General features: G+C 40.9%; 1 protein-coding gene across 7 annotated transcripts in view; it reads right to left on the bottom strand.

Moving 5' to 3' along the window:
• The window catches only part of PITPNM3 (PITPNM family member 3), a 357,638-nt gene that overhangs the window by 116,069 nt on the left and 227,329 nt on the right, over positions 1-14,240 (bottom strand). For all 7 annotated transcript variants that reach the window (XR_013634779.1, XM_073315263.2, XM_073315260.2 and 4 more), the window contains one exon: positions 2,419-2,495. Coding sequence is in view for 6 of the 7 variants with exons in the window: in XM_073315263.2 (XP_073171364.1) it covers positions 2,419-2,495 (77 nt within the window). In the remaining variant the exon portion in view is untranslated. The remainder of the gene's footprint in view (positions 1-2,418; positions 2,496-14,240) is intronic.

Raw genomic sequence — 14,240 nt, forward strand, 5'->3', positions numbered from 1 at the left:
GATCCTCTTGCAGTCCGCCTGGGACTTACCTATCTTGAGTAGTTTTGTATCATCTGCAAATTTTACCACCTCACTGTTTACCCCTTTTTCCAGATCACTTATGAATATATTGAATAGGACTGGTCCCAGTACAGACCCCTGGGAGACACCACTATTTACCTCTCTCCATTCTGAAAACTGACCATTTCTTCCAATCCTTTGTTTCCTATCTTTTAACCAGTTACCGATTCATAAGAGGACCTTCCCCTTTATCCCATGACAGCTTACTTTGCTTGTCAAAGGCTTTCTGAAAATCTAAGTACGCTATATCCACTGAATCCTCCTTGTCTGCATGTTTGTTGACCCCCTCAAAGAATCCTAGTAGATTGGGGAGGCATGATTTCCCTTTACAAAACCCAACAAATTATGTTCATCTAGGCGTCTGACAATTTTATTATTTACTATTGTTTCAACCAGTTTGCCCGATACTGAAGTCAGGTTTACCAGCCTGTAATTGCCGGGATCACCTCTACTTAAATGGAGTACAGTATATTTTTTTAAAAGAAATGAGATTTTAGTAATGACAGACCCACTAAATGCTCTGCTGCAGAATCTTCGCTGAGAAGTAGAGCAATTACTGCCATGTTTGTCGTAAGAATTTGCTGATCAGCAAAGTAAACTTTAATAAGGTTCTATTCTTTTTCTAATTCACAGGTTTCCCGCCCCCCTCCCCAAATGTTCTTTACGTGATTTACTAATATAGAAACTCAATTTTGCTCAAAGGACAGGGTTACCTCCTTCCACACCCAACACTAAATTCTCTCTCTTTGATCAGCTGGCACTGCAGAAGGCTGTTTGGGGGATTGGAAGGCTCAAGGAATCGGTTGCAGCATCTAGGTTATCAGTTAAAATTAGTAGGGACAGAAAGTCACTGTCATCAGATGGAATATGGGAAGCGAGTTAATGGACTCAGTCCTATTTCTATCATCACAAAAGCAACTTACAAGTCAATTTAAACTGGCATACTTCTTGGCAGTCTCAGAATGAGCTTCATTCATGCCTAGAGGTGGTCCTTCTAAAGTTACAGAGAGACAACAAAAACACACTGAAGTCAGCGGAATGACTGACTTCAGTGAGCTTTGGACCAGGCTGGGTAAGAGTGTGAAAGCTTGCACTGTTGACACCTGTACTATAACTACTGTGTGAATGGACAGACTCTGGCTAGCTAAAAACTGCTAGGGAGAGTTGTGCATTTGCTCGGTTTCTGTTCTTTCTTCTAGAAACCAAATTTATTTTCTATTACTGCTACTGAGACTTTTACTAAATCTGCATTTCAACATAGGTCTTTACAATGTGGCACTAAATAGACATGGTAATCTCTCTTTGGAAAATGTGGGTTTTTTTCAGCCAAACTAATTATGCAACATCTCTGAAAGGCCACTAATCATTTCCAGTGACTGCACATGCACCTATTAGACAGGGGAAAGGATGCACTGAGCCATCAAAAGCGCTTATAATTCCATCAATATATTCTCAGAGCTCAGACAATTTGGAACTTTGGGGCAGGTTTGGACAAAGTGCTTTGAAAATGGAGTCATGGCGATAGAAAGATGAGCTGTTGCAATTAGCAGAATCCTAGAATTACAAGGGGCTAGATTCTGATACTTTTACTATGTTAGGTGGTACTTGATTTTTGCAAGCAGACCCAATATCAGCAAGGCCACTCGTAGAATGAAGAGCTACCTAGTATTAAGTAGAGGTGGCAGAGTTTGACCCAGGTACTGCTCAACACACTGATGCTGTTATACTCCGATTTTCTACTCCCAAAATTCATCTGGATATAAAGACAGCATTATATCACCTTGACAAAGTCTTGGCAGACCTAGGGACCTGCCTTCATGAGAGACTCCCTCCCCTCATTTGATTGTCTCATACCTGCAAGAGCAGAAGCATGTGCTCTGGACCACCCTTGGTTTACAAGACCATCCGGCAGGCCATTTTCCAGCAGGGTCCCTCACCTTTGACACTCACTCCCTTTTGTCCCCAAATAACCTGGACATGTTGACTTTCATGGCATGTTGCAAAGCAGACAGACTTTTGGGGAAGAAAGTGTGACGTGTCAATGTTTGTGGGAAAGATTGATTTTAGTTGGTATAGTAAGTTGTGGGATGGGTACAGGTGGCACCATTTGGAGATTCTGATGGATTTTATATTTGTGCCAAAAGCACCTAAAGGGTGTGGAGAGGCAATTGTTAATGAATGTATAAAGTGTAATAAACAAATAAAACAGCTGAAATAGAATACGGTTCTCAGGAACATTCAGATAAAAGTATTGATGTAACTGGGTTAGCTAAACTTTTATAATCAACACTTATTTCCGCATCTAGTCTTCAGATTCAGGAAATCAGCAAAGCTATTTATTGCAGGAAAGAATCTCACCTCATTGTCTTCATGTATTTCAATGCTGCCTTGTGCAGGGAATCTTTGTTTTCTCAAAGAGGCTCTATACAATTCACCTGAAAGGGAGAAAAAAATAGAAACTTAGCACTTTAGCATTTGGCTATCTGATTGTTTAAAGAGATCTGTAGAGATGAGTCACTAAGAGCTTGTCTACACTTACAAGTTAATTCAGATTTAAAGTGTAATAGCTATTCCTCAGTAGCTCCATGTGTAGACAAGACATTTAGTCTGGTTTTAAATTAGAAACATTTCTGTTGGGAATCCTGTGATCAACCAGGAGCATGGACTAGGTGTCTTGCAGTTCCACATGCAACAGAATCTTTCATTCTTATAAGAACGCTTAGCTCTCATTTAGGGCATGATCCAATACTCTCTGAAGTCAGAGAGAAAGGATGATCTTTTGGTTAAGGCACTGGATTAGGACTCAGGAGAGCTGGGTTTGGTTCCAGACTGTGCCATAGATTTCAGAGATGCCAAGGCCGGAATGGACCATTGTGATCAAGTAGGCTGATCTCCTTTTTAACACAGGCCATAAACATCCCCACAATAATTTCTAAATAAGACCTTTTAGAACAGCCAATCTTGGTTTAAAAATTTTCAATGATGTAGAATCCTCCATGACACTTGGTAAGTTGTTCTAATGGTTTATTACTGTCACTATTAAAAATGTACACTTTATTTTCAGTCTGAATGTGACTAGCTTTAAATTCCAGCCATTGGATTGTGTTATACTTTTCTCTGCTAGACTAAAGAGCCCACTAGACCCCCACCCCGTTTGACCTTGGGCAAGTGACGTAATCTTTCCGTGCCTCAGTTTCCCATGTAATATTACTGCCTTTCTCCCACCTTGTTTGTCTCTTGTCAATTCAGCTTGTAAGCTTCATAGGGAAGGGACTGTCTCTCATTGTGTGTTTCTATAGCACCTAGCCCAGTAGGGCCCTGAATTCTGTTGGAGAACTACCTAGGCACTACTGTGTTGTAAACAATAATAATGGGAAGCCTCTCCTCTGGCTTCAGAATAGGCTCATAGTGCCACTAATTTCAACAAGCACAGATTATTGATAGCAACCATGCCATGTTTTATAGACGATGGTTTCTCTCATGTCTTATTTAACCTACAGGGATAAAGACAATTATTTATACTAAAAGCACTTGTTACATTTGTTAGCAAAGGGGTTGAGGTCTGGATACAACATCCCTGGAATATTTGTTCCCCTAATTTGCATAAATATACAGCTTTAACACTCACTACATAACAAACAACAGAAGAGCAGTGAATCCAGTTATAGTCTAGTCTCAGAGTTAGATATCAAAAAACCATCCAATCACAAAGGGAAAACCATCAATTTAACGTACTTTTTGACACAATATATAAACGTATCTGAATGTGATTAGGACCCTAGAGGTTTAACAATAGACATTTATCTAAATATTTATTCACCATCCAATTTATAAAAAAATGAAATTTCAAAGTTTTCTGGTTTGTTTTCAGTGTAAACCTTTATGCATAAGCCAATCACTAACTTGCTGTGGTCAGGAAGAAACTTCCCTTGTGGCAAGTTATTCCATAAATGTCAATTACTGGATTTCTTGTAGCTTCCTCTATATACTTACCGCTTTCAAAGAGAGAGAACACTAGATGGACCATTGGTGCGATCTTATACAGCAACACTTTTGTTCATACATTCCACAAGTGACAGACCAGTAGGTAAGCTGCATTATGCAATATATCCTCCATCCATGCCCTAATGACCGTGTCTGCTGCAGATGTGCTGAAATTATTATTCAAATGGTGCTGAAGTTTTGCAGCAAAGTTGCACTATTTCTGTTCATCTTCTCTTCTCAGAAATTGAGGGATGAAACTTGTAAATCTCCAGGATCAAAACAGATTCTCAGAAAATGTAACTTGGTAGTATTAGATGGGTTTCCTGTAATGATCCTGTCATCTCTCTCTACTGCAGCCAGGTAGATTATGACATTGGTATGGGTAAATCTAAACTTATTCTTCATTTTTTCTCCTCTGTAATAGAGGAAATCCTTGCTGATCATGTACAAATCAATTTCTTTCTTAGCTTAATAAAACGCTTCAGGTTAAGAAACAGATCTCATAAGCTACATTAACAGACCCTGTGCTTTAATCAAATTAATTGAGAGCACAAAAGTCTATAGAAATGCGGCTTTCTACATATTATTGACTCAACCTAAATTTAAATCTGCTCAATTTTCCATTTTTAGAGGAGCCCCAAATGCATGTTCTCAAAGGAAAGGAACCTATCTATTTTGGTGGTCAGGCAAGCAGGACACAAATCTGAAGACACCCTTCAGCTTCACATCATGGATTGGAGAAACTGTTCCCACTGTCCCTATGGCTAAGGAAAGGGCGAGATTCTCCAGTCTGAACATTTCAGGGGGTGTGGGGGGAGACAACCAGATTGTGAAGCCTTGCTGAGGAAGAGAAAAAAAAAATCTCTCACACCGCTCAGAGCATCAAGAAATGTCTTTCCATCTAGCAACCACAATGGAAGGAGGAAAAGGAGAGAAAAGACAGACAAATATATACCAAGGGCCTCAATGAGTATTACATTCATCCTCACCTCCTGAAGGATGGCTGGCTCTAGCAAAACAGGTTGCCTGGGTAGCAATATACTAAGGATGGCAGAACTTACACATACTAGGGATGTGACAGTAACAGTCGGTGGACATGAATGGGTCTCTCCTGGTAAGCCTAGGGGAAACAAACCCCTCAAGCCTACGTGAAAAGAGAGTGTCTCACATTAAGAATTCCTTCCCCACGAGCAAACCCAGTAAGGGTCAATGGAATATCACATTGTCCATTTTGGGGGCTGCTTTTCTGCAGTATTCTTAAAAGCATTTAAAAGTAGATCTAGCAAGGCACTCTCTGGTGTCCACGCACAGTGTTCCGCACCTTTGCTCTAGCTATGTGTGTTGGTTACCTAGGAAACAGTTGTAGGGTGGTATTTGGTGTTTAAGGTAGGTTCTCATTTTCTGCTGCTGCTGCGGGTTTCTGGTGGTTGTTCTACTGTTTTTGGAGAGTTTTAAGTGGCTATGAGAGCAAAGGGGAAATGTAACTTGCCAATTCTAAACAGCAAACATTTCCTCTGATCTCTCTCAGCATGACGACAGAGAATGAACGCATCACATAATGCCTCAAGCACAAGGCTTGTTTTCGTGTGTATATAAAAGCAAGCGCATACATAACACACATAGAATGCTCTTGTGAACTGGTATTGGACTAGAAACTAGACCACCAATAAAGGACTGACAGACACTGAAAGAATTAACTGTAGGTCTCACCTTCACCCGGAAGTAGCACAAATGATCTGTTCCCCTTGCCAGAACCACACATGGGTCTCTGCACTCTTTATACCCATCGGTATGACAGCACACCGCTAATCCATTTCCAGATTATGCCATTGCCATGCTGAGCGGCCACTGGCAAATCAAAGACATTTATTCTCTGTATCTCAGTTTCTTTATATATAAAAATGGGGTAATTATGCTTGCCTTCTTTCTAGGGTTGTTGTCAGGATTAGCCAATTAATGTTTGTACCAAAACCCCTCTGCCCCCACAAAAACAAAACAAAAAAACCCAGCAACCCTGAAACATCCAGCACACTTAGAACATAAGAACGGCCAGACTGGGTCATACCAAAGGTCCCAGTATCCTGTCTAGCCCGGTATCCTGTCTTCTGACAGTGGCCAATGCCAGCTGCCCCAGAGGGAATGAACAGAACAGGTAATCATCAAGTGATCCATCCCCTGTTGCCCATTCCCAGGACTAGCTGCTCCAAGAAGCAGTCATTTAAGGTGTCAAGGAACTTTATCTCTGTGTCCTGACTGGGCACATATCACCTCAGGACAATATGGGGATAGTTCAAAGCATAGAATCATAGAATATCTAGTCTAACCCCCTGCTCAAAGCAGGACCAATCCTCAATTTTTGCCCCAGATCTCTAAATGGCCCCTTCAAGGATTGAACTCACAACCCTGGGCTTAGCAGGCCAATGCTCAAACCACTGAGCTATCCCTCTCCGCAAATACAAATTTGCAAGGTCATAGAATATCAGGGTTGGAAGGGACCTCAGGAGGTCATCTAGTCCAACCCCCCCACTCAAAAGCAGGGCCAATCCCCAATTTTTGCCCCAGATCCCTAAATGGCCCCCTCAAGGATTGAACTGGCAACCCTGGGTTTAGCAGGCCAATGCTCAAACCACTGAGCTAAGGTCACACTTTATTATTGAGTTTTTTATTTTAATAGCCTCTCTAATCTCCCTGAGCATTTCACAGTCACTATCACCATCCTGGTCAGGTGGTCCGTAATATATCCCTACTGCTATATCCTTATTATTCAAGCATGGAATTACTACCCACAGAGATTCAATGGTGCAGTTTGGCTCATTTAAGATTTTTACTTCATTTGATTCTACACTTTTTTTCCACATATAGTGCCACTACCCCTCCCCAGCACTACCCGTTCTGTCTTTCCGATATATTTTGTACCCTGGTATTAATGTGTCCCATTGATTATTCTCATTCCACCAAGTTTCTGGGATGACTATTATATCAATATCCTCATTTAATACGAGGCACTCTAGTTCACCCATCTTATTATTTAGACTTCTAGCATTGGTATATAAGCACTTTAAAAACTTGTCAATTTTAGCTAAATATAAGTGCTTTCTGGAAACCCTAACAACATAAAAAGCAGCCATGGATTTCAAAAACTGGCTAAACTCCTAACGAAGCCAACTACTGCATGAATGTGAGCGGTGTGCAAACCAAAAAGGATTATAGAAGGGCACTAGACATGTAGGATAAATTTTAGCTCAGTATCTATTTAATTTTATCTTAAACCTAAAACTGGAACAGGAAAACAATGGGTTAGACCATGCCAGGGGCAAGGAGCTGTGGAATCTTTACTGATAACTGGACAAGGTCTTGGGTTTACGTTTCACCTTTCTCTAGCACAGTAACACCAGTTGGCTTCGATGGGAATTGGGAGCGATCAGCATTTGGCAGGATTACGGTCAATCTGAAGAATTCTCCCATTCCTGTCAATTCCTACTATTACTGTATGATAGCCTAATTATTCACACTATAGTGCTTGGATAATTAGTATGAAATAATTTTTCTTCAAGGTGTGTCACCATCAAACCCATCTCCACCTCTGTCTCCTGTTTGATCTTTCAACATCTCCCCCTTCGACACTAGTCAATCATAGCATCACATTTCACTGGGGTCTATACAGGCTGTTTGACAGGAGTGTTAAATGGTTTCAGAACACTTTACCCTATAGGGTCACTCTCTAGGAGACTGTCTGAATGTTTCTTCTCCTCAGAGCATGAAAATCCTACTGAACAGCTGGACTCTTTATAACACAAGATTTATTAAAAGGTAGAGAGAAAAGGATTTAAAACTACAGTAAATGGTTGTCTCGACATACCTAGTTTTAGCAAAAAGTTAAACTAGAGAAGGCATTCTCACTAAGTTTCACAAAAGGAAGCATGCATGCTTCAGAGAGCTAACTCTGGGGTTTGATTCCCTTGTCAAAATCCCAGCATCCAACCCCCTCCCCCCCCACTTTGACATAGTCATCTTAAGTAGACCACTCTTCCTGCTATCCCAGTGTTTCTCAGGGGATAATCCATAAATATATTCACAAGGTATATCTTTGTCCATAGTTCAATTCCTGGGAGATCTCCCTCCCCTTAAACCAGGTCATCAAGTATCCTAGGCTGCTTTTCCACGCATGGCCTGTGAGATCTCAGCTTAGCTACTGTATTTGAATAGTCCTATTCAGTGTCTTTAGGGTTCCATCCTCTGTTCTGGGAGGAGATGTATAAAGTGGTCAACATCCACTAGGTGGGGAGGGGGAAATCACACTCCAAACAACTGTGTTATTTTAGTTCCTTTGCTCCAGGATTTTCTTTACTAACAAAGATTGAAAACACCACCCAAACCACCTCCCTGTCCCCTCAGGGTCTTGTCTTAGCTGTTGTCTCCAGGTTCTACAGCCCTCCATCTGCAGGTGTGCCCCTCTGGGTATATCGACACTGCAAAAAACAAACAAAACAAAAACCAACAACCCCACACTGCAGCAGCAAGTCTCAGAGCCTGGATCAACAGACCCTGGTTCGTGGGGCTCATGCTGCAGGTCTCAAAATAGCAATGTAAACATGCCCAGTTGGGCTGGATTCTGGGCTTGGAAACACACCCCCTCACTGGGTTTCAGAGCCCAGGATCCAGCCCAAGAGGCAAACGTCTACACGGGTATTATTTTTAGACCCATAGTGTGCGCCCGAGTCAGTTAACCCAGGCTCTTAGACTCGCTGCTGTGGGTTGCAGTTTTTCCCCCTGCAGTGTAGCTGTACCCATTCAGGCCTTCTGCCTGACCAATGCACAGAACCTCCCTTGGCCCTAACTCTCTCATCTGCTTTCCAGCTAAGGAGGCAGGAAGCTCAAAATGCAACTTCCTATTGGGCATCAGACTAGGAGAAAGCATGTGACTTGCAACTACAGCTCCCAGTCTGGAAGGGAGCAAGGACCATAACGGGACACTAAGAGGTACACATGTGCCCAAGGCTCAGTATCCTGCTATGAGGTGCATACCCATTTTCTGGGTGTATGTGCTTTACAAAAAACAACCTCCTTTCTCTCCCTGCCCCTCCTAGTCATAAAATATTACTGATAAATTAACAGAGGTTTATATAGGGGCAGAGTTTTATTCAAGCTCTGGATTCAATTGCATCTTTGATTCTTTAATAGAAGCTGCTGGGTGCAGTGTTCTTTTGAAAACCCAGACAACAAAATACTGTGTTTTAATGGCATGGAAGATGCTTGTTTGCAGCACTGATGAATGATTTTAGATGGAGCTGTGTGGAATTTTTTTATTTTTTTATTTTTTCCAAACAGTAATTTTGCTGGAAAATGCATTTTTTTTTCAAACTCTTCACGAATTTGCATAGAATTCAGTTAATTGGGTTTTTTTGGGCGGGAGGAGTGAAGGAAATTTTTTCTTGAAAAAGTTGAACATTAAATGAAACATTTCAACTTTTCATGACAGTTCATTGAGAAATTTAGCTATTTTTTTTATTTTAAGCTCCTCTCTCCCCCATGGAATAAAACACACCTGAAAGTGATCCAAAACAAAAAGAAAAAACAACAACATAAGTTTGTTTTGGTCCACTGAGACATTTTGTTTGACCTAAAACTAAATCTTTTGAGAGGCTTCAAGTTGGGTCCCTGAACTGGAAAAAAATAAAATAAAAATCAATTATTCATTCAGCTCTAGTTTTAGCAGATAAATATTTCACATTTTGCTACCCAAACAAGTAAATAAACTCTTCTGAATCCAAACATACCTACAGAAAAGTATAGAAAGAAAGGGTTTAAAAATCTGGCTCATCAGAAGGGACTTTTTGTTCCTGAGTTCTAAACGAGCAACAGATCTCAGGACCACACAGGCTTTATTGTACAGGCTAAATTATGGAGGCTTACATAATTGGAGGCCTTCTTTGTCATGATGGCAATATAACACAATAGTACTACTGAAGAGTTACAGCTCTGTGGGAGAGAGGATTGTACAGCATGACCTACTAGAGAAAATGCCAGAGAAATTTCATTAGCCATTGAAATGAAGCTGATTACGGGGAAATTGTGTGTTTTATTATTTACTGAAAGCGTTTTAATGAGGTAAAATAATAACAAGGCTTAGCAGGACTGAACCTCTCTGATGAGATATCAACGTGTCACAGATTTTTTTCTGGCAGTCTTTATTTATACTATCATTATAGCAATTTATGCTAATTACATCATTATGTAAATTATAGTAACAAAAAAGATAATCAGATCCCATACAGAGGCAGAAACCAATGGACTGTAATGGCTTACATTCTAATTGCAAGTGATGGGGGAAGGTTAGAGATGAGATTACATTAACAATGTTTTTTTTTAAATTTAAACCTGAAAATGAACTAGCTACAGACTGCCCTAGGTCTCTCAAATCTTGGAACAAGCAGAGAAGTCACAAGGATGGGAGAAGACCCTGAATACTAGATTTTCAAGAAATCTCAGCTCCTATTTTGACATCTATAAGAGTGGCCAGATTTTTCAAGAGATCAGTAGCCAGCAGTTACCAATGTGACCCTTCAGCACCTAACATGCATGGAACATGCTGAGCTCTTTTGAAAACGTGGCTATGGATTTTGGTGCCTAAATGGGAGCTGTGCTCTTGAAAATATGGCCCCAGCTATGGGTGCTGAGCCTTTTGAAAGTCTGATCCACTCACCTGGCCCAATGCCTGGTGAAGTCAATGGAAAGTCTCCCACTGACTTCAGCGGGTGTTGGATCAGACCCTACTTCATAACAATGAGACACCTTGTCCTCCACTCTCTGCAAGTGGCTTCCCATGGAATATCCAATCAAGTTCAAAATCTATGTCCTCATCTTCAAGGCACACCCAAGATATCTAAAAGACAACCTGAAGCACCAGGGCCAAGGTCAAGAACTCCTCAGGCACAATGGAACTTTCTACCATACGGTAAAGCTCATTTGTACAGCAGACAGAGCTTTCTAGGGGTCGGGTCAGAGTGTGGAACCAACTCCCACAGCAAGAAAAGACCATCACAAGCCTCAGCACCTTCTGCCTTCTTCAACCTGCCTTCTCTAACAAATATAGAACAGCCTGGACATTTATAAAAACAAAGTCCTACCACAACAAAACATTACAACATGCACATAATGTTCTCCTGCAGAGCATGAAAACAAAAACAATCCTCATAACAGATGTTAGTCATGTCACTTAATGCACTATTGGAAGAGGCTCACATACAATGGAAATGAGGGTTATATAAGAATCTATATAGAATAGAATAATGATAGAGAAAGAAGGATGGACAAGTGGTTAGGGAACTCTCTTGGGGCACCTGGGTTCAAGTTCCTGTTCTACCACAGACACTGTGTGACACGGGGCAAGTCACTCACTGTCTCTGTGCTTCAGTTCCCCATGAGTAAAATGGGTATGATAGCACTGCCATACCTCACGGGGGTGTGGTGATAATAAATACATAATAAGACTGTGAGGCTCTCAGATACTATGCATTATGCAGGCCACAGAAACACTTCAAAACCCATTGTGAATCACTGAATTCTGAGAATCAGTAAAGAAGAGAACACGTAATAAAAAGAGCAAAAATAAAAGCAGTATAAAAATGGACCTGGTCACTTATTCTGCAAACTGTAGATGAATAAATATTTCTAATAATTCTCCACTATTTTTCAGGATTACCCTACAGCGCATTTGCTAGTAACAACTCGTATGCGTCTCACTACAGCACTAGCTATGGAATCTTTGCTGAGTAGCTGGGAAAGAGCTGACATTTTTATGCATATTATGAAGTATGTGGGATTAACGAGCTTACAACATCTAGGTCAGAAGCAATTTAAAGAGTGGAAATATCTTGTTTTTTTTAAAGCTCACATTTCAAACAAAGATTTCAGACCACCTATACAGTCTTTGACACGGTATGCCTCCTGTACTCATCTCACTGACAGAAACCTGTTCTCCCCTTCACCACTCACACATGAATTTAATATATACCAAATAAAATCAAACGTTAAAAAATGCATTATTCAGTAAAGCATGAACCAGGTTATCTTGCAGGCTGTTGTATTCCCTTTGCTGCAATCTGATCCTCTAAAAGCAATAAGTACGTAGTATTACTGAACTACATTCAATAACCAGCAGAGAATTTGGTCCATTGTATCAAATTCTAAGTGCAATCACTGTTAGTCCAGTCCAGCAGAGGTAAGAGGATATACACAAGCACTCTTGGAGCCTGTGTCATCATGAGTGTTTTTCTACCAATGTTTCTCTAATTGTGATCCGCTGGATCTAATATGGATACACTTCAGTGTGCCTCAAACTTACGTCTATCAGCGCCATGAGAGATATCAAAAGTCCAGTACATCAACACTTAAACAAAAAAAAAGCCACCACCTTTGAGCACTACACAATTTGAAAGAAACTGAGCGTATTCAGTCCATTGTAAAGGGTAGGAGTCCATTTGCAAATTTCAAATCCAGGTTTAGGTTTTGGACACTTACCAAAGTTCAGAAGTAATCAGATTTAGCGTGGCACTTTGGGGTAGTCTCTAGTTTATTCAACATTAATAATCAGTTATGATGTAACCTACCCTCAAATAGGCCCATTTCCAGCCTAGATTACAGACATCAACAACAATCACCAATCTCACCCATCCACTATATTAGATTAGAACAAGTGTCTTGGTTTTGGAGCGACATCGCCAAGATAGCAAATACTAACAGAATTAACATAAGACCAAGGGCTCAATTTAATTGGCATAGCCCTGTAAAGAACAAACTATGCATAACAGGTGCTAATGTGATTCCAGAGACATGTTAGCTGCATGTTTAACACACTTATGATCCAATATTCCCTCCCCAATCCATACAGAACATGGATAATGAAACAGTAGGAGGTTTTAGTTCTACATGTCAGTAATTTATATACTCCAGTCAAACAAAGGCAAGCTGTGCCATGATTCATTAATATCAGGATATTTCTGGAATAAACAGCACATAGGAGCCTCCTCAGATGGGAAGTCAATAGAGAGTTTAAATGCCTTCCTGAAATTTTGTACATTTTTTCAGCCAAGATAGAGATCAGAGGTCAGAAAAAAAAATGTTCCCGATAGTCCAATTTGGTATATTTAAAAGAATTGTATGTCTTCCTCTGTAGCATCCAGCTAGAGAACATATTGGACTATGTGGACCATTAATCTATTCTGATATAGCAATTGTTAAACTCACATGCTGTAATAGTAAGAATCAGCACAAACTCTTCAAGTGGATTTGTAATATTATTTATTATGATGGCTTCCAGGGGCCCATCACAGAACCCAGTTAGTCTCTGCCCCAAAGAATTAATAATCTAAGTATAGATTAAGATTGTCATGAAATAAATCATATACTTGGGAGACTAGGAGTACTCTAAAAACATATTATACTCTGTTTGCGAGTGATATGAGATATCTATATCTAGCTCTCCCCCACATGTAAAACCAGGTGCCTTTACTACCAACTGTACAGGTTAAAAAGACAATATGAATGTCTAAAAATGCCCCAAGAAACTTTTCTTCCCCTGAAAATGTCACAACTGGAGAGTAAAGTCATTTCTTGGTCCCTTCCAGAGTTACAAATGAGTACTGGGTCTGGTTATAAAGACGGGACCAACCCATTTTTCAGTGGCAGAAAGCTCATTTGTTTTTCTGCAGGGCTGTGATATATCAGAGTTTACAGCTGTGAAACGTGCCTAGAAAAGCTGTATCGGGCATATGGCTGCATGCCACTCATCCTGTGGCCCTGTGGGGGATAAAAGTGGGGACTTTCCACACTTGAGAGGAGGAAAGTTTTCGAAAGAAAGAAAGATGCAGTTTTGTTTGAAACTGTTTTGTTTGAAACTGGCAGAGAGGCGCAGCTGGTGGTGAAGGCTGCAGCAGAATCCCACGGACAGGTGTAGCAATTGGCCGTTGACTCGAGCAGCGGCGCATGTAAGGTGGCCTCATGTCTTCCCCTCTTCCACTCAGGCTGGGAGGTAAACTCTGCAAATGAGCTTCTGAACTCTGGGGCCGCGCTGGCCAAGGACAGAAACTGTGGGAGCGGTGACTTTTGGGTTGCTGGACTCCAGCACCGCCCCGGGGCTGCACTGACCAAGGACAGAAACCATGGTGGGGGGGGGGTGACTGTTGGGTTGCTGGACT

The sequence above is a fragment of the Lepidochelys kempii genome, chromosome 17 (assembly GCF_965140285.1).
Source record: "Lepidochelys kempii isolate rLepKem1 chromosome 17, rLepKem1.hap1, whole genome shotgun sequence".
Taxonomy (NCBI): Eukaryota; Metazoa; Chordata; order Testudines; family Cheloniidae; genus Lepidochelys; species Lepidochelys kempii.